At 36.2% G+C, this 24,509-nt stretch overlaps 2 protein-coding genes and 1 long non-coding RNA gene across 14 annotated transcripts in view; 1 reads left to right on the top strand and 2 right to left on the bottom strand.

The window, feature by feature from the left end:
* The window catches only part of WDR20 (WD repeat domain 20), a 48,109-nt gene extending 30,975 nt beyond the window's left edge, over positions 1 to 17,134 (top strand). The window contains exons 3-5 of one of the 9 annotated variants that reach the window (XR_011324665.1): positions 3,667 to 4,944; positions 9,907 to 10,037; positions 14,442 to 17,134. Coding sequence is in view for 4 of the 9 variants with exons in the window: in XM_069783438.1 (XP_069639539.1) it covers positions 3,667 to 4,944; positions 9,651 to 9,728; positions 16,242 to 16,295 (1,410 nt within the window). In the remaining 5 variants the exon portion in view is untranslated. Of the gene's footprint in view, positions 1 to 3,666; positions 9,597 to 9,650; positions 9,729 to 9,857; positions 10,038 to 14,441 lie in introns of those variants that run through there. The other 8 variants (XR_011324666.1, XR_011324664.1, XR_011324662.1 and 5 more) reach the window with 8 other exon arrangements.
* MOK (MOK protein kinase) overlaps positions 1 to 24,509 on the bottom strand; it is a 42,862-nt gene that overhangs the window by 1,502 nt on the left and 16,851 nt on the right. For 2 of the 4 annotated variants that reach the window (XM_069783447.1, XM_069783446.1), the window contains one exon: positions 24,063 to 24,438. In XM_069783447.1, coding sequence (XP_069639548.1) covers positions 24,228 to 24,438 — 211 coding nt within the window. In that variant the 3' untranslated portion in view covers positions 24,063 to 24,227. Of the gene's footprint in view, positions 1 to 21,104; positions 22,642 to 23,910; positions 24,023 to 24,062; positions 24,439 to 24,509 lie in introns of those variants that run through there. The other 2 variants (XM_069783443.1, XM_069783444.1) reach the window with 2 other exon arrangements.
* On the bottom strand, positions 10,741 to 14,443 carry LOC138685422 (uncharacterized). Its single transcript, XR_011324667.1, has 2 exons — positions 12,776 to 14,443; positions 10,741 to 12,723 (listed from the first exon to the last, which is right to left on the bottom strand). It is a non-coding gene; the product is annotated as an uncharacterized lncRNA (long non-coding RNA).

Genomic DNA, 24,509 nt, shown 5'->3' with positions numbered 1-24,509 from the left:
TCATCACTGGGAGTGCTGGTCTGGTTGTGAACAACTTGCTTGTGTAAGTACAGCTCTGATTTAATCTTGTATGATAATAGTGTAAGTATTACAAATGGCAGTAGAAATACTATAAACAACTAGAGTTTCATATCACAGAGCAGTTCCTACTCTTGTAGCTGAACTATAGTTGCTTTGAGGAAAACTCCTGCTGAAATACTTACATAAAGGTCCAATGCATGCTTACATGCCTTGATGTTGTTTAACTGTCTAGAGTCTGCAGTGTAAAGCTGTGTTGCAGGCTGAATAGTTCTTGTGGTAGTCTACAAATGATGGAAGCACTGAAGCCACTTTCTGTTAGACTGTGTTGTCTTTTCTCTGTGCTATAACCAGTATTACTTCACTTTGGTGGGAATACATCCTTTGATGGTTTGGTGGAAATTAAATGAGGTGATCTATTTTCTACAAAGCTAACCTAAGGATTTGCTCAGTGTTACCAAAACTACATGCACAGTACGCTAGAGTTAAATGACAAATTCTTGTTTCCTACAGTGATCTTATCTGCATTTACAACCAATTCTAAAACTTTTATATATTTTTAATCTGTCAGTTACAGTATTGAAGTTTGCCCTGGATGTGTTTGCAAGTTCTGGCTTGTTTTGAGAAGCCATTTCAGAGAAACATTAGTGAGCATTGATGTTTGAGCCAGTTTGTTTGCTTCAAGATGAAGGTGCCTGTTGGGTTTTGAATCTATTTAGAGTTTAGATAGTGAGAATAAACCTGTCTTCATAGGCAGAAGGTCGTCTAAATGAGTGTTTACACCTTTGAACGGATTTAGCACTAGGGCTAGAGGTAATAGAATTCACCACCTGTCCTGTTAGTAATTTGGTGATTCAGGTAGCCCAAAGCTCTGTTTTGACTATCACCTGTGATAAAGCAATCAGGATAGCACTTAATCATATGTGATATGTGAAATAACTTAACCTGTTATGACACAGAAGTTTATGTTGAACTTAGACTGCAGTAAGGCTATTGCATTTTAACTTGTTAGTGTCCCCCCCCCCCTTTTTTTTTTAAATTCTATTCATGTAGAAGACAATAGGGACTTGAAAAGCTGAGGTGGGTGATACTATGCAGCTTGTGGCTGTCTACCTAAATCAATCTGTATCAACAGTGGTATTCCTTCTAGCTGTGTCAATTAAATTAGTGATATTTTCTTATTCCCAAAAACAACCAAGTATACCTCACAGATTCATTTGTTTCCATGTGGTAGTTGGTTATTCTCAAGCTAGCCAACACCTAGCCAGTTCAATTATGTTTCTTTCATCATTTTTTATTCTTTTTTTATTTAAACTAAAGCCTTAAGCTGCATTTTTTTTCCTAATAAACTTTTCATATACCTGTGTTGCCAAAGCTCTTTGTCAGACCTTAATGCATATTCCTTGGTTGCCTCAGTTTTTTCACTCCTTTGTGGCTTATGCCTGTAATTTTGTCCCTTCAAGCTTGTTCCAAACATGGCTACTAAGGTAATCTTGGCTTGCCTTCCTGACTGGTGACTGAAGTTCCTTCACTTACTATTCTTTCACCAAACTGGTCATAAATTCCTTATCCCAGCTACTCCACTGATTTACTTGATACTGCATTCAGTCCATTCTTGTAATGAATCTGCCAGTCATACTGACTTCAAGTCTTGTTTTGTTCTGCTGCAGAAGTGTGTGAGCCCAGTTGAAAGTCTTCAGAAAGTCATAACTTCAGAGTTTTTATGTTCCTGCTGAATTTAAAGCTCTGCTGGTTGAGAAGGGGATGAGTTGTAGTCACTTGCTACGTATCAGTTTAAAGTCTCTCTGCATCTTGTCTCTTTGAGCTAATCTGTTCTCACTGCAGATTGCAATCTTCTGTTTTGTTCCTAGCCTCCTTGGAGTAAAGATTAGGTTTGCAGGATTTCTGTACAATATTTAAGATCATGTAACCCAACAAGATTATGGACTTAAAATGCCATTTCTAGCATAAAATTTGAGCAACTGCTCTTATGAGTAGAGGTTGTATGTCATGTTAAGCTACTCTACTAGAGGAGAGCAAGAAATTTCGCTTTGTTGCTGTATTAGCAGTAGTTTTGTAATGAGAAGAATATCGCCTATAGCAAATGGGCTGGGCTGATGTTCCCTGTCCATGTTCTCTTGGTATGTACCAGGTAACTTTCTGTCTAATGTTTCTGATCTCATCATTACTGAGACATGAGTGATAGGTATCACTGAACACATGATAAACTATTTAAAATATCACTACAGAAGCTAAGAATATGTTAGTTTAAAGCTACCACATTTGAGAAGAAGTTCCCAGCTTAAGTGACATCTCAGCTCTCCAGTGCAAAATGGCTAATTTAACCAATGAGAAATTACAGAAGAGAGGCTTCCTGGTCTTACACTGAGGTTGACAGCAGCAAAAGTATACGTGTAAATATAATCTAAAATGACCAGATGCTGCTTTCCAGTGATAGTTACAGGCCCAGAATTGATAACAGTCAATGAATTATCCATTAGTTTGGTTTTTTTTGTTTGTGATGAACAGCATAGCAAGGTTTGAGGGGGATTTTTTTTTTTGTTCTTTGTTTTTTAACACTTTTGTAACTTGTTCTGGTACCATTAGGCTCTTTATATTTGCATTCTTGCGTTTTGTGTAGCCAAGCTCTTCTTTCAGCCTATAATCAATCTATGCCAAATACAAATCTTGAATGTGCATGTAAAGAATTACTTGTCTCCAAGTTGCAGTTGAGTGATGCCATGACTGAGTTGGTAAGTTTTAGAAGTCTACCAGAACTACACTAGCAAACTCAAGGAGTCAAACTTTTATCTCTCAGTTCTTACAGCATTGAAGACATTATGATCAGCAGTGTTTGTTTAATGTGTGTGTTCATTCTTTTGCAATGATGGATTCTATTAAAATGTTTTTCTTTAAAGGAAGCTTCTTAATCAGGTGGTAACTGAGAGTATTGACAGGTCCTTGGCTAATGAATGATAAGTAATTGGAGGGTGGGTGGGGATTCTAAGGTGAAGAGTATTTGGTGCCTTCTGAATTCACTGAAGCACACGCATTTAACTACTAACTTTCCAGCCACATGGTAACAGGATCACTGTGTACGTAGCTTTTGTTCCCTGAATCAGTAAAAAAATCTCGTAAATGCTCCTAAAGCGCCCCCCCCCCCCCCATGAATTTTATTTGTGGTTTCAGATAAAACCAGAGTCTAAATGTACTGTTGTTGATTTATAAGCTGTTTGTTATGTAGTACAGGTACAGATGAGTAACTGCCTTTTTTCCCTTTAGCTCATTCTGTGTTTTATTGATTGTTTTCTTTTCATATTCTTCAACCTACACAGCAAAAAATAAACCTAAGAACAGTACCTTTAGATTCATAACAACAGATTGGCTTAATTGAAGTATGTTCTTTGTGGAATGTGACTGGACCACAATAATAACCTTTGGTAGCACTTTGTCTAAAAATAATTTCCTCTTTACTGCCTGATAAGATTATAAGTTTTTGAAGATACAATAACATAGCTCCTTTATAGAACACTGAGTTCACTTTGCTTAAGTATTGTTCCCCATTCCCCAGAAAGCTCAGATTTACAGTTAATTATTAAAACTTCAATCTTCAGACTTTCTGATGTGTATCTTCTTTGTTTTTCACAGAGACTAATAGACAAATCCAGAGTAACCTGTGTAAAATGGGTACCAGGTTCGGAAAGCCTTTTCCTAGTAGCTCATTCCAGTGGCAATATGTACTTGTATAACGTGGAGCACACTTGTGGTACCACAGCCCCGCACTACCAGCTACTTAAACAAGGAGAAAGTTTTGCAGTTCACACTTGCAAGAGTAAATCCACAAGAAACCCTCTGCTTAAATGGACAGTAGGTGAGGGTGCCCTGAATGAATTTGCCTTTTCCCCAGATGGGAAGTTCTTGGCATGTGTGAGCCAGGATGGTTTTCTTCGTGTGTTTAACTTTGATTCAGTGGAATTGCATGGTACAATGAAAAGCTACTTTGGAGGACTGCTGTGTGTGTGTTGGAGTCCCGATGGGAAATACATAGTGACAGGTGGAGAGGATGACTTGGTAACAGTTTGGTCTTTCGTGGACTGTCGAGTAATAGCGAGAGGCCATGGACATAAATCATGGGTCAGTGTTGTTGCGTTTGATCCATATACCACTAGTGTAGAAGAGAGTGACCCGATGGAATTTAGCGGAAGTGATGAGGATTTCCAAGACCTTCATTTTGGCAGAGATCGAGCAAATAGTACGCAATCTAGGCTATCCAAAAGGAACTCTACAGACAGTCGTCCAGTAAGTGTTACGTATAGATTTGGTTCCGTAGGCCAGGACACGCAGCTCTGTTTGTGGGATCTTACAGAAGATATCCTCTTCCCTCACCAACCTCTCTCAAGAGCAAGGACACATACAAATGTCATGAACGCCACAAGTCCACCTGCTGGAAGTGGTGGAACTAACCCAGGAAGTAATGGAAACAGTATCACAACACCTGGAAACTCTGTACCCCCTCCTCTTCCACGGTCAAACAGCCTTCCACACTCTGCAGTCTCAAATGCTGGCAGTAAAAGCAGTGTCATGGATGGTGCCATTGCTTCTGGTGTTAGTAAATTTGCAACCTTATCGCTACACGATCGGAAGGAAAGACACCATGAAAAAGATCACAAGAGAAATCATAGCATGGGACATATATCTAGCAAGAGCAGTGACAAACTGAACCTAGTTACTAAAACCAAAACGGACCCAGCTAAAACTTTGGGAACACCTCTCTGTCCCCGAATGGAAGATGTTCCCTTGTTAGAGCCTCTTATCTGTAAAAAGATAGCACATGAAAGACTGACTGTGTTAATTTTTCTTGAAGACTGTATAGTCACTGCTTGTCAGGAGGGATTTATTTGCACATGGGCAAGGCCTGGTAAAGTGGTAAGTTTTAATCCTTAATGCTGCATCAAAGAACTAGAACTCTGAATAGGTAGTTTTCTTGAAATATAAATGAATGTTGAATATAAAATTTCTTTATGCTTAATGTAAAAAAAAAAAAAATCCTCAGAGCCATACTTTTGGATACTGCATGCCATATTTCTGAATGATTTGAAGTGTCTTGGATACAATTATTAAGTATAGTTGCCTTCCAGCAGAAGAAATAAATACTGTGCATCTAAACTACTGATCAGTGTTCTTATACTTAAGCATAACCACAATATGGTAAAAGCTATTTATGTAAAAATTGAAGTAAAACCTGTCAATCACTAAAATAACTATAATCCTTCTAATGTTTTCTAAAAAATACAGCACTCCCAATGAGAGTAGCTTATGAAAAGCTGCTGCTTATAAGTCTAGTGAGAAATGTGAGCCTCTGAAAAAATTAAAACCAAAGTGTTTTATTCCTCTATACTTTTCTGTGGTGGCCTGCCATTAATGTAAAGCCAGTTCTTATTAAAATGTCAGCCATTTTATGCACAGATTTGTGAGCCCTTTACTGACTGTAGTTTATGCTCTTGAAATTGTGAATCAGTACTATCAAGGAACTCTAATTTTAGCCAGGTCTTGATTTATGTATTTGTTAAGTTAGGGAAAATCATGCAAGCTTTCTCTAAGTAGTTTCAGTGTTATGTTACTGTCAGTTTTGTTAGGCAATTTGATCATTGACAAGCTCGTGCTTTTTGATGGCACCTGTTCTATCATTTGAACCTTCATTAAAATATATTACTAGTTTTAACTCTTGTTGTTAATGCACTTGAACACAGATAAAACTTTATTTTTCTTCTGTCCAATGTATAGCAAGCTAAATTTTGAATGAAGCTAAATGTGGTGATTATTTTATTAAAAAGTACTTTGTGCTACAATAGCTTTGTTTGCCAGCAACATTTTAAAGTAATACAGCTATGAAAACATTACCAGAGTTGATCTAGCAAAAAGGACCATTAGTTTTGTGAAAATTTCTGAAAGGGCATGTAGGTTTTCTGAAGAAAAAGAAATAATCTGGTAATACCTGAATATTGCCATGTTGGGCAACCTAAATGAAAATCTGATGTTCATTAGGTTTTAACTATTTGGTTCATAAATCTGACTTTTGAAGTGGAGGTACTGTATATATTTATATACCACATCTTCATTGCTATAAACTTTTAGGTAAAACTCAGTAATTTTTCTTAAAACTGTTTGTATAATGTAAGTTTCTTTTGAGATGTTATCAAATTTGTCACAACATAGGTATGCGTAGAGAGCTATGTCTGCTCTGCATCTTAATGCATATTTAAAGGTTGAATCTAAAACTAAAAACTGTAAACCCTTTTCTGGGCAGAAGGGAGGAGGGTGTTCCCTAAAAGTATTTTTTGCCTAACAACTACAGATCCAGCATTAATTTAAAAAAAAAAAAAAAAAAAAAAAAGGAGCACCCCCCGCCCCCAAACACTAAACTATTTAAAATGTTTGTCCTAAATGAAAATACTAAAGCAGTTATCACTTCTGTGACTCAGTGCAATTCACATCTTATGAATTAACTTTATATGCATACAGCAGTGCCTCAGATTTCTATTGTAACCTATATTTTCTTTTTGTTCTAAAACTCCTTTGTGTACTACTAAACACTACACTGTTAAATTTATTTTCAGTGGCTGAGGTGGGTTTTGTTAGACTGGGTATAACTTAAATATTTTTGTGTATTGACTGTGATTTGGAATATGACATTTCAAATATTTCAGAGATAAAGTATGCAGTACCAAAAATCAGGATTTATGTATTGGCCAATATGGAAAACTTTAATTACAGGTAAGTAATTTTCATGCTGAAGTTATCACTTTCAAAATTAATATATTGCACAGTGATGTAAATGCCATATTGTTTAGGAAGTATTTACTTAAAATTTTTCAAATTAATTTGTTTTTCTGATTTTACTTGCATTTCTAGTGAGCTCACTCTGCTGGTAAAAACTAAATTTTGGTGGCATGTTTACAGGGCTTTGATAGGAAAATATTTGTGCCAGAAGGACATTATGACCATCCTTTTTGTTTATAGGAAAGCACTTAATAATTTTATTTAATGAAAATTGTCAAAGTATAAAACACTCATGGTAATGTCTTTCTTACTGGGTTATATACCATTCATTTCTATTTCGCCAGCTGTTTTATCCTAGGCTATCCCATTACTTTGCGATTTAAAGCTGCTATTTCTAGTCTTCCTTTTGAAATATGGGTCCCCAAGTGATCTTAAAACTCCGCCACTTTTTTGTCTGCCAACTCTAGAGTGAGAGCCTCTGAATCTTGCTGCTTCTTCCATCATTGCCTCAAAAGGCCTTCATTAAATTCATGCCACTGCCAGCCTAAAGAAAGAATTGGATGGAAAACTGAAGCAGGCTTGCAGTGTCTAATGTAACTTCTGTTGCGCCAGTGCTACCTTTCCCTCTCATTTTTAATAGCCATTGAAAGAACGTGCTGGATAATTGGACAGTGTATGACAAGTTCTCTTCATTTTTCTGGTTGGGCTGGTGCTGCCCTTAGTGGAAAAAAAATTCAGAAATGTCTCTTCAGCCATGATCCTTATGATAGTTGATAGGCTGCATAGTACTTACAGAGTATCCTGACTGTTTATAAACTTTCCAAATTACTACTTCAGTGTATACATTATCATACCTTGAGCTTCCTCACTGGATATACCATTCTTGCATTGCACTTCCAGAACTGTTGTACTAACTCTCAGTCAGAGTGAGGTGAAGTAAATGGCAAAATTCAATTAGAAACAAATTGAATGAGGCTCAGGGTTCATTAATTTCAATTTTTTTACTGTCATTTTTTGTTAGCCTGTTTTTGCGGAAGAAGGTTCAGGGTGGTGAGCAAAATAGGTTGCCTTAACAAGAGTATGAACTTTCTTCTCAACATGGTGACAGTTAGCTGTCGCTTCTCCCCCCTGTCTTTCCCAGGCCCTGATGGGAAACCTAAATGGGATTATAGAGCTGTTGTATTAATCTGAAAACATAGAAAAATAATTTTAAAGGAGCCAAGGTAAACTTCGTGTGCTATCTTTATAGCTACTTCAAACTGAATTTCAGGACCTGCGGAAGCAATTAAAAATAAAAACAAAACCAACCCACAAAACCCCCGAAAAACCAAAGTGGTATCTGGATATGCAAAACAAGCTTTCCCTGAACTTTGTGGTCAGAGGAACTATCTATGTGATTTCTGTGTTTGACTTCAGAAGTTAATTCTGAATTCACCATCTTGTACAGTGACTCCATTTTATCTAAGTGAAAGTTGCTGATTAGTTGTTTCCTTTGTAAGAAAGCTCAAGGTAAGATTTGCCAGGAGTATGAACAGGTGAAATGGCAGTGTATAACCTAGCAAGATAAACATGCTACCATTTTGTAAAACAAGTGCACATGGAATTTATTTATTTGACTTATTGTACAGGAAAACTTAGACTTAAATTATAACATCCTTGAATTTTCTAGTTAACTACAATTGTAGTACAGTATCATGTTTTAGTATGACTTCTGTTTTAGTGAAAGTACTTAAACATTCATGTACTATATTTGAGTGAGATGAGCAGCTATACATACTAATTCTTCCTCAATGGAAAGGAGCATTTCATCATTACAATTGAAGTTCAATTGCTGGTATTTAAGTACTATCAAATAGATTTCTTTCAACGTGATACGGTATCTGTATAAACTTCAGGGATGATTATAGTAAAACTGAAACACAGCTATATGACTTCAGGTTACCATGCTAAAATTTGAAGCTTTCTGTAATGTGCATAATAGCAAAGTTGCACATAGCATACCCGCATTATCAGGGTGAATTTAAACCTAGTACACTGGTGTGATATTTATAGCAAGGTATGTGTGTTTGCGCGTGTGCGTGTGTGAGGAGGTGTGACTAGTGGCTCCAGTAAAGCCAGGAGAGATCATAACCCTGTAAAGGCTTTATGATGAGGATGTCTGGATTAGGAAATAACATGACTTTTACTAAACACTTTTTAGAAAACCCATGTTCTGAATTATCACCTCTTAAAATTTGATTATGTACTTGGAATGACTGTATATGTCTGCCCCTTTAACAACATAAAGCTACTAAATTAATATTTAAAATGCTGGCCTGCTTATGTTACAATAATAAAATTTGTGTCAGTTAATTTACTGTCAATTTATGTGTAAAGATTAAACAATATTTTTTCTGCATTTTATGAGTTCTGTATACTGGAGTTTGTTAAAGATTGACATGTTAGGTGATACTGTACAAAATTGTATTGACTTTAGTGAAAATCAAAAGTAAAATTCATATGTATTTCCTTTTTACACTTCCATCTAATTTCTTGACAACTTGAATAAATTTCATAGAGCCTTTCTAACATGAACTATTGTTAATTTAACTGTTGCAATAATTAAGCTTTAAGAAGTATTGTTGGTATATTTATAATTTTAAGAAGATCATGTTTGTTTCATACTGCTTATTTTTAGCTGTTCTATTGTCACTGTTACAGCTGAAGAACTTTACTAAATACTTGACATTACAAAATAACTTGCTGGGGTTGTCCTCTGTATACTGATGTTAAATAAAAATGTGTGATTGAACTGTAAATGTAGATAACTTTCAATAGTCCTTTCCACATTTGAGTTTTAATTTATCTTGCAGTCCTTAGGTGGTCTTATGCTATCATACCGTGCTGAACAAATGGCCACAATGAAAGCTGTTAACTTGCCATATTTTAAAGTAAGAAGTTGATCGCATCCTGTAACCTGCTCTGAGTAAATGTTTCACTTCATCTCAAGACAATGCATACATTTTGATGTTTAAATCTTGCTGATAAGGTCATGTCTCATGATATTTATTTTTTTTTAGGACTAGAGTAATATGAAATAGAATACTTACCAAACTTGTTTAAACTCAGATTCAGTAAAACATGGACATGGATGTATCCAGATTCTCTCTGCCTACCTGTCAAATAGGAGCTGGGGCAGAGCATTGTCCTTCCTTCTAGGACTCTACAGGAGCTCTTTCCTCTATGGATTCTGGTGCAGGGTATGTTCCTTATTCCAGCTTTAGATCTTGACATTTACCTAATGAATACTGAATTTACAGCCCTGAGGATATGGCTCACTCTGATTCAAGCATCTTGTGTCTAGAAAAACTGTGGCTAGTCTAGAACTGAATTCATCTGAACTAAACCTAAACTACTCTAAAACTTTGGCTGCAATATTTCTTGGAACCAATTTAGGTGAAGACTTAAGACGTTGCCCTTCTGTCTGAGCGGACTAGGAATTGTGCCACCCTTGCAGCAGCGGTTCGGTGTTAACCGATGAAGGAGCCAAACAAATGATATTTACCAAAGTCTTTCAAAGGGAAATTTCAGTGACAAAGATAGTTACTTTGGGCCCTGTCTGAGGTAGGACTCTGTCTCTTAGGCAAAAATACTCTGTAGACTAAAGCTGAGGAAATCATCTTTCTTATGTGAACTTGAGAACTTTCTGGTACTTTAGAAGGTATTGTTTGACCCCTATGATGGTCTATATACATACATATATTTAAGAACGGTGTCAGTGGAGCAACAAAATTAAATCGGTCCTGAAAGCTTCTAGGAACGTCCAGTTACATCAAATGATGCAAGAACTGGTTGGCCAAACCAGATTCTCAACAGTCAGTGTGAGCATGAAACAAAACTAACTTCCACAAGTTCTGTGGTCATAGAAGATACTTTGGCAAAAGATGTCTCACAACATGAAAGTGTCGTCTTGTTTGTCTTTATTAAATAATGTTGCACAAACTTCTTAAGGAAATAACTTGTATGATCACATTATTTTCTGTTTTTGAAGTTGGATTTTGGGTAGGTGCTGATCAACCTCATCAAATTCACTTGGCTCATTTCTTCTCCTGCTAAGACCACACTTATTTTACAGCTAACACAAATGGGGTTGCCTTAAGTCATATGCTTTTCCCTGAGGTTTTCCCTGGTTTATCTCAAATTCATTATTTTCTAATCTGAAAATTTTAAACCTTACTGACTTTTGTAGTTTGAGGAAGGTAGAGAAACCAGAAACCATTCCTAAGCATGTGAGCCCTTACTACCTAAATGAAACCTAAGGTCCTATTGCTCGAGCCAGATCAGGTTTTTGCTGGCAAAAGCCTTTTCTGCTTTTCCCAGCACACAAGTAGTTGCATCTTAAACTATTTTTTTTTGTCTTGAACATGCGTATCTTCCATTTGCCAACCATATACTAGTCTTGAAGTAATCTTGCCTAATACCACTAGACAGATTTTTAGTTAGTCTGCTGGTTTTCTAGCAGCAGTTTTTCTTGACTTTTTGTTGACAATGAGTAAAATGGTGATACACCTCTAGTAGGAGAAAAACTCCTTTATGTACACAGAAGAGAAGTTGCAAGTGAAACCTCCTTGATGTTACTACATGCTTTTACAAGTTCTGGTGTCAGATGGTTTAAGCATTTATACTTTTCTGTAACACTACTAGAACAAAGGAAAAAAAAAAAAGCAGCAAACGAAAGACAAATAATACATTTAAAACTCCATTTAGTGAACACATAGACTGTAAAAATAGGTGTTAGCTTTGCTGTATCCCTTTAAATCCCATACAAAATACTTTTCTGTAGTATGTTATGTGAATGTTCAGCATGTTCTTCCTTGAACATTCTCAGTTAATTAATTTTATGACTCCATTAGGATTAATATCTGATTCAGTGAGTATATGCAGTTCAGAGACTTATGCTAATAAATGCTGATTCATTTCGATAAGAAACTGTTGGAGATTTTGTTCATGCAAATCTTAAAACCAATTCAGCTGATTTAACTACAGAATTTTAAACAAATGTGAAAAATCTCATTCTGTTTTGGCATATTCTTGCTCAAATACTGGATTGGACCGTGGGCTCTTTTGTCAAGCAAAGGTCTCATCTAGATTACTTTTTCAAATTACTCCAGGAATATCACTGTTCTGGACAAGAATAAACTACCCATGGAATATTCTTCACATAATAAATTCCTGTTATTTCATATACTGGCAATAGCAGAAGTGGTTTAACTAAATTAGTGCCATTTTTGTATGGGCATTAGTTAATTCAACCTTTTCTTAAATTGGTTTAATCGCATTAGTGAAGTGTACTGAGACTTTTTTTTATGTTCATTGTTACATTGGACCCTTTGCTTTGTTTTTTCTACCTTTCAATTTCAAAACAGAAAGTAGGAAAGATGTGCGGAGTTCAGACATCCAGCCAGTTACTGAGAGTCAGCTGAGCTGTTTTACAGAAGGAGCGCGCTCTTCTCGGGGTGAAGGCTGAGCGTGTGCCAGGAGCATTGTGAAGTAGCACATAGACATGAACTGCCCATATCCTGGTCATGTGTCCAAACTTGCAGTTTATTATCTAGATTAGTGAAACTACATTTGATTGCATCTTTGGCTCCAACTAATCCTGTTCTAATTTACATGAAGAAAATATTAACTCAGTAGTTACCGATGGCTTTTTTCCTACTTAGTAGTACCTTCCTGTTTTGTTTTTTTTTAAATACAGCAATTACATGCTGATCTTTCATAGAATTAGTTTCTGTTGTGAAGCCTTGTGTTTCATATCTTTGGAAGAAAAATACCCCCCCTGCAGCCTCATGAATTATGAAGAGGGTTAGTCTTAACACTGCTGCAGGTCTTTCTGAACAGACCACAGCTGTGAGTGCCATGAACCTTGGGTGGAAATGAACCTTACTGACCGTATTTGTTATGGCTTTTCATTCCTAACATGCAAGCCTATTTTTACCGAATACGCAAAGCCCTGTGTGTTTTGGGAAGTCAGAGAATACATAGATAAACGTAGAACAGCCCTAGCAACTACTGCTGAAATAGGCTGTGTTCGGTACTCTCACACTGCTAATTGATGTAAGAAAAACGACACTGTGCTCTGTGAAAGAAGGACATTTCAGCCGTAGAGTATTCCATTATGATGGCAGATGGTGCAGCACCTACTTGGAGGACCCTCCCTGAAGTTGTGATGAAGATTGTTGTATCAAATTCCTGACTTAGGTCTCATAACTGTTCAATTTCCCACCCCCTGCTAGACCCGCATGCTGACAGTGCTACTAACAAAAGGCTACATATATTTTTTCAAAACTTTCTTTGAACAGTCTCTTAATTTGTTTCTGCTGCTTGCTCAGTATGATCTGTTTGTTCTTAAACTTTAAGCTGATGCCCTGTACTGCACGGCAGTTGTCGCATCTCAATTCTTTTGTTTTCCGTCACGGCTATTAAACTGTGCGGCTGTGCTGTTGCGCTAATAAGTTGCTGCAGCTTTTGTTCCATCTTTTTCCGTCTCGTTGAGTAGACTGGGTGGTTTCATCACAGAAGGCTCTGGAGTCTAATTTGTTATTCTTTCTTTACAGCAAGAGCTTTCTATATTTTTTCCATAACCTTATCCATCGTATTATTCCCAGAGAATGCAATTACAAATATTCTAGTCCCACACCCTTTGTATTACAGATTAGACTCTTACAGGGTAACTTTTGTATCAAAACTGTAACTTTTTTTTGAGCCCTCACTTGTTTTTCTAATGTGGCTTTCTAAAGTTTCCTATGTTACACCTAAGGTAACTTCTTAAATGGCCTTGCTTGAAAGGTTCTGATATAACAGCAAAATTCTACAGAATCTTTTTTGTTACTTGGGACCACGGAGAACGCTTGCCACTTTGGTAAAACTTATATGCCTAAAAAACTCCTACTCTTGCTTTTCTTGTTTGAACATCTAAGGTCTAAGATGTCTTCTGAAATTAAGTACTTGGAAGAACTCAGCATTTCTCATCTCTCCCACAGAAGTGAAGTTCTGGAAGTTTTAAGGCAGTACTTGCAAAGTTTTTGAAATGTCTGTCTGCAGTAGCACAAGGATATTGATCTTGAGATTCTTTCCACTTTGGTGTTCCTCTGGCTTGCCTGCTCAGAGTTGCAAAATTAATTCAGAGTGAGGATTGAAATATAAGGAGTTCCTAGTATTCACTTACTCAGAGCCACCTGCACTGCACTGCTGCTCTTTAAAGCAGGGAGCATTCACAGCCTGGGAGATGAAACCAGGACTGAGTGACTCCTTGTTCCTAGTCTTGGAACTTGAATTCCAGACTGTCTGGTAGTTCACGAGGAACAAGGCACCACAGTGAATTTCAGTATGTACTGCCTGTTTCTAGAGGAGTTGTAGGAAAATGAATGACTCTTCCTTTTGTTTTCCAACAATTGGTTGCATTACAGTGTAAATCTGATATTAGAACAGTGCTTATTTCTCTTCATCTGTATAGCATGGTTACAAGCCTGTTGAAAAAGACTTCACATTATGTCATCCCTAGTACTTCCTGTGTGCTTATAAAGCACATATTTGCATATGAACAGTTTGGACCACCGATTTATTAAAGACTGAAAATAATACCTTTGGACGTCTTTTTCCAGGGTACTTGAAAGTCGCTTAGTGGATGTAATCTTCTGGCAAGAAAGACCTTCCAGTTGATGCTGCACTTAACAGACTTCTAAAGAATGCTTTGGTAATGAACTATGGAGTTCTGATTCATCTTCATCACTTTTGAACAAAACTTTCTTGGTAAAAATTTTCAGAAGTGCTTCAGTAGCTTGTTGGCTCTAAAATTCTTTTTTCACCATCTATTCCTTAACTAATAACTAAGAAACTTTTTGTTCTCTTCTTGTGAAATACGCAGTATCTTTGCACATCCTGAATGTTAAGCAAGTTTAAAGACCAGCCCACTTCAGTCTACCTCAACAGTCTTTGAATCAGATATCCAGTACATAAACGAGTAAAAATTTAAAGTGTTCTCGTTCCTGCAGGTGTGATCTATAGAGGGCACCAAATCAAGCGCCACATACTTCATTATATATAAATGTGATCTAAAACGTGTGCATGTGTATATACACACACATGCATGTGCACACCCAGAGTCTGCTGCAAGTCCTACAAATGTATCCAGAGTCATAATGTGCCTGAGCTGGTAGATTAGATGTTTTTTAAAAGGACGGGCTATGGTTTTAGTAGAAACTTGATTACTTGAATCCACCCTGAAGTCCTCCTTCCACCTCTTCTGTCTATGGTCAGGGCTTTCTTCCATCAGTCATGGCTTTTCAGTTCTTGGATCCAAGCAAAAAAGAGCTCCTGTAGATTCTGAAGATGTGACCTAATTCTGCATTGTGTGCTAATTGCTGCCTGAGCTTGTCTAGTTTGATGGATCTGAGTCACAGGATCTTAATTTTGAGGTAAGAACCTAAGCTGGTAGCTGTTTAGAGGAATTGCTAAAAGTGCATTTATCATGCCTACATAGTAAGGAGTTGCACAGTGATACTCATTGGTGTGCTTCCAGCTTAGCTGCCATTGTGCTCCTCAGCCTGCTGGCACTTGTTGTAACTAAATAATGACCTTGCAAGAAGACTAAATTGTATTTTGGTATTAAATTTTTCCTAAATAAGTCTGACATACAGTTACTTTTATGTGAATGATTAAGAAGGGGCTACTATGCATAAATCTGAAATGGAATCTGTCTGTTGATATCTACCCATAAGGTATAGTTGCCTTAATCCAGAACAGTAGCCCCTGTCTAGCAAGGGGTGCTGCACAGTTGCAGGATTATGTCTGAAATGAAGTAAGTCTCATTTTATTTGAATGGTGATGTAGTTTAAACAAGCTGGTAAAAAGTTTTCCCGAATGCAAGCTTAAATTGTAATGGGAAATCTTTACTGAACTCTTGCTCAGCGTTTCATTCTCTTTTAAAATTACCAAAATAAATATTTGGTTAGATAATCTATTTTTCTATTCAAAGCTTGTAATATTCAGTAGCATCTAAGAGACTGAGCATTTCCCTGTATCAGGTTAGGTGTCAAACTTGTTGATATTGGAATAGGTTTGTTGCTACCCTAATAAAATGCTGATCACTTTTTTGGTGTATGATTTTTAAAGTTTCACAGGTCACAATGACTCAAAACGCAAGGTAGATTAAATCAAATGCTGGGATCAGATTCATCATGTCATAAACGCACACACTTTCTTACTGACTGAAAGCTCTTTTGTGTGCTGCTTGGCTGACACAATAGTGGCTTAGATTCTGTTGTGGGAAGGAAGGTGCTGATGTCTAAAGTAAGCAAGTGGTGGTAAAAATAAGTTGTACTCATTTTAGCTTCAGGCTAAGAACTTTATAAGAATAATGCCAGGTTCTCTTGCTGGATTAATGTAAACTGCTTTGTTTGCAGGGTTTATTGTCATCCCAAAACCAGGCCAATTCTCCAAGTGGAACTGTAGTATAGCCATCACACTACTGCTAGCAAATCTCTGAACGCAGGACAAGAAGTAATGACAGTGGAACCAGGAGCTGTTCTTCAGGCAAAGAGCATCACAAATTATAATGTGGCAGAGCGTAAACATGGAATTATGTGAATCACATAGTACTTTGCAAAGGAGTAATGTAATGAGTTCTTATTACAGCTAATACTGCTAGGCTGCTCACCCAAGGAAGGGTTTTCATTTAAAAAAAAAAGCTGTCTTTGGTGCTGCAGGAAAAAATAGTAACGTTTTTGGTTTTCTTTATACTTTTCAAGTCCAGTGTAATTTAATCTCTCTCTATAAATATATAAATAAAAGATATATATATATATAGTGTAAAATAAAGTATGTTTCTTAAATTCAACTAAGTTCAATGGTTAAAACTAGTACTTCACCATTGTTTATTTTGCACTGATTTTTTTAACCAGAGATGGCTAGAAGACAGCCTGGAATGCACTCATGGAAAATGAAAGTCATTACTTTCTGGCTTAAAAATGTTATTCAGGAAGATGGATGCTGCAATCATAGATTTTTAAAACAAAATTGTTTTGCACTTAAATAGTTTAATGCTAATAGAGAATTACTTTAAAATTGGTGTCCAGACACCAGAAAAACTATGTTGTGGAGAAAAGATCCTTTGTATCTATTAAACATTTATTTTAATATTGTTGTTTCCAACTGCAATCAGCTCTGTATTATATGTATAAATACTGTAATTCAGTGATGGGGGAGGGGAGTAATGGAGTAACACTAGAAATTCTCATTCATTTACGAAAGTGATATTTCTAATTCAGAAAATACATATTAAACTATCTTGAATATGCATTTTTGTTTACTTTCTGTTCAAATTCGATCACTTTTGATGTAATCAATCCTTTGTTGAATTAAACATTTGGTACAGAAATACCATCTAAACTTTGTAGAACAAATTCCTTTCAAAAATCTTGAACATTGCTTTATATTTAATATAGTTGAATTACAATTAGGAGAGTAAAATAACATTGTTCTGTTCTCATTCTTAATGGTTTATCTCTAAATACATCATACAGTGGAAATCTTGCAGACAGACAAACTTTGCGGGATAAGGATTTTGTAATCACATAGTCCTCTATATTTGTCTTGGGAGTTGAAGTGAAATATCCAGCAGCAGTAGATATACACACTTCCTGACTAGGCAATCTAAAATTAGGTCAACATACTGGAGTAGATGGCGTTTCTGAGACAACTTGTTTGTCTTACATCAGGCACCTCATTTATAATTCAACTCTCTTAAACTGATAAGTGTTATGGAGATAGACATATCCATGTATTTGTATAGTTTAATACTGCTTGTCTGAACACGTTCTTTTTAATCAGCCAGCAACAGAACACTTAAATTGTTTTCAGTAGTTCTTGCAAAGATTAAAAACCCCCCCAAGAGATGTTGCTCTGTGCCAAGCCCCAGAATGACAGAAGTATCTGCCATATCTTTCCCTTTATCCTATGTAGCAATATTTGCAAATAGGCTTTTGCTGAATCTTGCAGCTGGACATCAGGCAGGCAGAGCAGAATGGAGGCCGCTAGCCTGGGAACGTGGAACTTGCCCAGGTACGCACATGCTGGATCTGAGGTCACACATTAGTGCCCTTCCTGCTCTCCCAACAATAAAGCTGGGTAGAATTTTTTAAATTGCAAGTAAACTTTAGCCATTTTCTGGCAGGGGAAGTTAATTTTTTTCAGGAAATGAATGAAAATTTGGGAGAAACAACTGCAGTAGCTACTTGTAACTAAGTCTTATTCTTGTAATGCAGCTACCTTGTAGAAAACTGCCACATTCATTTATAAGCTTGCAATTAGATTGTCTACTTTAGTAAAGATGGAGCTGTACTTTGCAATTCTTCTCTACTTATGTTCTTCTAAAATATAGGGAATGGGGAAAATACTGAAACAGCAGGATTATTGTTCAGAAGTTTTGTTTTATTAACATAGTGGGTTTAACTGTTAAAATACAGATAAACCTCATCATTAAAAATTAGTGTAGTTATCTGACTGTAGACTTCTTTTATATAAGCACTTCATACGGTCTGAGTCAAAATCAAACAGTTGAGAAAATATGTAATAACTTTAAAAGACTTTTTTCCTTCAGCTGGAAAAATACAAAACCAGTATGGAAAGGACCGTAGTATACAACATCAGGGTAATAATAGCAGCTACTTGCATATATGTTTGCAGAGTACGGCCCTGCTGCAAATCATACTTCAACAGCATACAAAGAATGTATGTGCTTTTTCTTTTTTCAGCCTCTTCTTTACTATTAGGCAATCATCTAAAAGCTTGAACTGCCCATCCCACCCTTCATTCCATACGGGAAAAAAATTATTTTAGGAAGAAAAAGGATACTAATTACTTACCTGGAAGGAACTTGAGTTCTACTATAGATACAGCTCTTAATAAATAACTTTCTCCTACTGTGTTAAAAAAAAATTTAAAAGTGAGTGGAACACAGATGATCTCAATAAGGAATTTTAGCTGGAAGAATGAGGGCAGAAACAATACTTGCCAGTTTGTAGTTTAAAGTTGAGCGTATTTTAACTATAAAGCAGGTGGGAAAACTCAAGTGTGCCTACTAATCCAACAGCCAGAGAAGTGTAAGTTATCTCCAGAGGTATAATGGCAAAGAACTTGTTATGAAATAAATACCCGTGAAGCACTGTATGTGCTAAACTGCGTAAGATCCACCTGAAAGCGTAAAATAAATGAAGAAAACATTCCAATGTAGTCCTTCACTTCAAATTTCCAATTTTCATAGCAAAACCAATCTGCTGAATGTGAAATTGCCTTTTTCATTATAACAGCCTGTGACAGCCCCAGATACAGAGTACGTGAGAGAGAATTGCTGGTAGCATACAAGATATTACTCTGATAGCCTTTTCTCTCCAAGTAAAAACTTACCAAAAATTCTGACTTCACCTTTTTCAAAAAAAAACCCCACCACTTTCCTGGTGTATGAATAATTACCTACCTGGTATATTAATTACAGAAGCAAACAATTTTGCAATAACACTTTTGAAAATAGTAAAGTATCTTGTGCATACATGATCTGAGAGAATTTACATGATCTGAGAGAATTTTTTTTTCCTTTTTAGTTGAAATACTTAAACTTCAGCATCTGTGTTTTGAGGTTTCCAGAAAAAGATTATGGGAAGCTACCAATACAATTAACATTATCTCCATCAGGAACATTCTCTTGATAATACGAGCCTTGGTCTACTGTAGAATGCTAGGTAGGGGAGCTCTGAGTATGAATGATCAGTCAAATATGGGTAGGAGAATTTATCCTTTTTTTTTTTTTTTTAAGTCTTTTAAGACAATAACTGTGGAGAGCAATATCCCTCATATACAATAAAAGTTACCGATTTTTAGACCATCATTTTTACTGCTGGACACCATGCTCAACTCCAAATATATTAGCACCAAGCAATTCACCATCTTCCTCTCTGGAAAAAACACTGGATAAGCTCATAGTACCTTTTGCTCGGAGTTCCAAAGGCAAGAAGTCGGAGGTTACTGTTACACTGTGTTGCCTGTAGAGCTGCAGTCCTTAATTCCATTTCCTAAGCTTAGCATCACACCTTTCTTTGTGTGGTTTATGCTAGGTTCTATGCTAGGTTCATATAATTTATTTTATATATATTTATATATATGTACACCTGTGCTAGGTATTCATACAAATACTGGATAGCCTTATTGTGGAAGAAGTTCTCTATCTTTTCTATCAGTATGAGCTGCTAACATAAAAGCATGATGAAGAGGGAAGATGAATAACTAACAGAGCAGTAAAACTCAGCCAGTCACTATGTCTTTATGTAGCCCCCACTGCACTTTGAGATACCATGGTCAGGAGCATATTTTCTGCTTAGGACTGGAGGAAAGACAGCATCCATCCTGTATGAGTTTCAATAAAATGAGAAAAAGCAGTTAGCTATACCGTTATGTTCTGCTGTTTAATTCTCCCTTTATTATGATGTTCTCACTCTACTAGTGTAGAATACTTCCTCCACTAAAACTCTGCTTATGTATTTGTTCAATCCTAGTAAGAGGAATCTGCTATTCCTCTGGCATACCTAGGATGAGCAGCAGCAATACGGGCTTCCCTGCAGAGCCTTGTTCATGGGCTATAGCCTTATTTTACAAGAATTGTTGCCAGGGCTGGGATGTTTCTCCATTCTCGCTATTGATATTCTGAAAGTTTGCTACAAAGAAATGGAATAAAATGAGGAAAGGTACTGTAGGGCTGTATGATGCAGGCACAAGACAGGACAACTTGGACAGTCACATTTGTATCAATATCAAAAAATTACTCCCACAGTATGCACCGCAAACATTTAGCCTGCTATTTTCGCATTTTAAAAAATCTGCTAGTGAATGTCATGTTGATCCTCAGTACAGTATGTGAAAATAATACCTTCTTCAAAAGGTAAATATAAGATAGACAGGTGCTTTTAAGCAGTAGATCTCAAAAGGATTCATAAAGAACTTGAGTCTCATGAGCTTCCCCACATAGAAAAGCTACAACATGGAATTTGGGCATGCTCAAAGTTACCCAGAAGCTGAATGGCAGAACAAGGAATAGGATCTAATGCAGGCACAACAGAATCCTGAAAGTGTTGAGACGCCAATTCTTAAAAAAAACACCAACCAATCAAAAAACCCCACAACAAAAAAGCCACCTACTGGAAAACCTCTTAACTGAGTGAGAACAATTGTTATTTTCACAAATGCACAGCCTAATAAAAACTTAGATGGAGAGCTGAGAGCGTAATGGACATAGCTTTTATTCTAGATGAGTAGTATTTTTATAAAATTTTCATGTGAATTTAACTGCATTGTTTGAGCTGCATCTTAACTGATTAGAATAAATAGTTTGTCTGGATTTAGAGCATCAATCTCAAATTGATGCTTAATTGTTGGCTTAGTAACTTTAACGTGGTCTGCTACCCAGTGCGTTTTTTCATAATGCCTCATGGGCAGCAGTGACTTCTAATACAACATGGCCCTTGCCTGCCTTCTAATTGCTTCATTTTCACTTTTTTGTTGCACAGAAACTTTTGAACAGCAGCAGCAGTCCCAGAGGTATTTGGTTACTGGAAAAAAAGCTGATCACTTCCCAGTTATGAGCAGAGTAACTTTTAGAACTATTAAAAAGACAAAAAAGTTATTTGCAGAACTTGTCTTGCATGCATACTTGGTACACAGAAGATTTTTAAACCCCCAGCTAAGTATGACTTGCACAAACTAATTTGTTTTTTAAATAGCAAAACCATTTTGTAACACATCACCAAATTTAAGTATTGCAAATTATTATTGCATATTTTTAGGAGATCTCGGGAATTTTAAAATCAGTGGTATCAAAGTGCAGTAACTACTCTTTCCAAGTAAGATAAAAATGCTGCCTCTTAACTTACCTTTTATAGCACTAGGAAACAGTAACATTATATTAAATAGTTACTGATGATCTGTGCCCAAAATTTCTGAAACATGATAAGATACATGCCTTTACTGCTCTTTTAAGCAAGTAGCTGCAATATCAGTCAGTGTTAAAACTTTTGATTAAGATCAACCTTGACTTGAAGAAAACTATGACTAAATTTTATTTGCTTTTGAATCAGATAAAAAGTTGCTTTAGATTACAGTTATATAAAAATACTCAGCAGTTACAGAAACTGCATCAAAATCAGGTATCTCATATGATTGCATAATCTGCACATTCTCAATAAAACTTGAGATTGAATTTATTGAATACAGGAGGTGAATACTTTCCAGAGTTGACTGAAAAATAAAAATATTTTACATCTAAAAAATATACAAAAATTAGCTGTCATTTATAATATAATATGAAAACTCATATTTTGTAGATAACATTCCAGTCTTAATACTGAAGCTCAAAGAATCTTTTCATGTTATTTTTAACCAACCTCCTCCTCCATCAGGTTCTAAAAGGAAAAAATACTTAGACAGTTCAATACAGAGTGCTCTCTAAGCTCTGCCAGAACAATGCTTTAATTAAATATTGATACCCTTCATGAACAGAATACCAAAATGGTAGGTAAGCAGCCCTCATAACCTTGTGGAGTTTTCCTACAAATTGCCAGAGAAACACAAAATAAGGCACTGCTGCTCTTGTTAGATATCTAGCAATGGAAGCATGATTGGGTCTCTCTCACTGCATAGTTGTGCTTTTCCTCACACTCCAAATACTTTACAAGGCGGTCAGTAACCTCCTCCTCTTCGTTCTATAGCAGGTAAGTGGAAATGTTTCGGGGAAGACTTAAGTGCCTTCTGTTTCTCAGACTGTTGAGGAAACAACAGAAGTTTGAAATACGCTCTGTAAAATACATTTTGCTATTACACTTTAATGAGCAAGTTAGAGTCTATACCTCAATATATATTTGATCCAATAAATCTAACAGACAGTATCATAGGGGTTTCACCACTTTCCTTAGGTGCCTGGAAAACTGAATGCAATGCAGGAGTAGGACAAGAAGTAATTGATTTCCTGGCTACTCCAGAAAGATTTAATTTTGGTAATTCTCCACGAGGAGGTCCATGTTGCCGTTTTGTTTTTTTCTGGACTTTCCTAAGAGAATGCTTTTAAAATAACTAAACAAGATTCAATTTCTTTCTCAGAACATCTTAAGGAATAAAATTAAAAGAGAAAATCCAAATAATCAGAAAAAAAACCCTCAACCATACACTATACACTAGTTCAGCTAATTCTTTTTCAAAAATTACTGCCTTGCTTGATGTTTCTTGCAATTTTTCCTGAAGGAACTTCAGACAAAGCCTACATTGATGAACCCCAGAACTAAACTGGTGGAAAAAGTGGCTGCTCATATGGAAGGGGAGTTCATACTTTTACGGTTAAATGCACAGCAGAAAATAATTTATAATTTTTTTTGCTACTGTAATTTGGTTTTTTGAGAAAAACCTGTATTTGAGAGTTTGTCATGTAGTACTAACTTCTGTCTCACCTTGCAGATCTAGCAAACCCGTAAGAGTGAATACATTGAGTATTTTTCACATAGCTTGACTATAAACAAAGTTTTGTTTTGCCAGGATTTTTAATCAGATTTTAATTTTTTGACTTCCAGTGTCAAACACAAGTTTAGGATTTTGCCAGATATCATCTAAATACAGGATAATTATGTTTAAAAAAAATATTTGCTCAGAATGTAGACTGATGGCCTGAAAAGGCAAAAGCACACTTTCTGTCTGCTACAACTTCATCTGTAAAAGTCTTTAACTCAAAGGCAGACAGCAATAAGAGGATGATGATATTTAAAAAAAAAAAGTGGAACTGACCTTTTAAGTAATAGCAACTATGACAAGAGTCTACTGAAGGGATTATGTGGTATCACAGCTTCTAAACTCTTAAATCATGTGTTTCAGGGCTTTGGGGGGAGGGGGAGACTGCATCAGACCAAATGAAGATCAGTGTTTAGGCAGACTGAATAAAACCAAGTAATCAGCTTAAGTAAAACATTTGTTTCTAGCTAACAAGCTCAGTGCCACAAATTACTTTCTCTAAATGGGCTGACAATTCTTCCACTTAAACATTACCTGTCTTTGACCTTCCTTTGAAATTTGCCACAAATGCAGAGGTACTTGCCCTGATGTATTTCCTAGTAATCTTAATTTTTTGTGCATGGCCAAAGCTTGTGTATCAGCTGTCCTAAAAAGTTTGGGGAAAAAAGAAAAAAAAAAAAAAAGGATAAAAACATCAATTGTGCTTTAGGTGAAGTTTGGACTCAATGCAAAGAATTATGTTGACTGAATTACGTTCATTATATTGCAAGCTAAGTACTAGCACTGTAAGCAAACTTCATTTCAGTCCACTTTAAATAATAAGCACACAGTGCTCCCCCCACTTTTTAATTTTAGTCTTCAAGATTGAAGTGATTTGAAGTCACTTGCCAGAGTTCTTGAAAATAAGGGTGCTGTAATGCTTGATGGGCAGCAATTCTCTCATCAGGATCATATTTTATCATTGCATACAGGAGAGAGAAGCCTTTGGGAGACAAATTGTGCACAAGAGGAGGTATTCCTTTTCCTCTTTTAAAAGGGAAATCAAAAGTCGCAATTCTTGACCTGTGTTAAGCAATTTGAGAACAAACAGTTACTCATGCATATTAAGAAAGAATTACCATTTACTGAAAAAA

Source organism: Haliaeetus albicilla, chromosome 5, assembly GCF_947461875.1.
Source record: "Haliaeetus albicilla chromosome 5, bHalAlb1.1, whole genome shotgun sequence".
NCBI classification, from domain to species: domain Eukaryota; kingdom Metazoa; phylum Chordata; class Aves; order Accipitriformes; family Accipitridae; genus Haliaeetus; species Haliaeetus albicilla.
The sequence above is the reverse complement of the archived record's forward strand: the minus strand, read 5'-3'. Positions and strand labels throughout refer to the sequence as shown.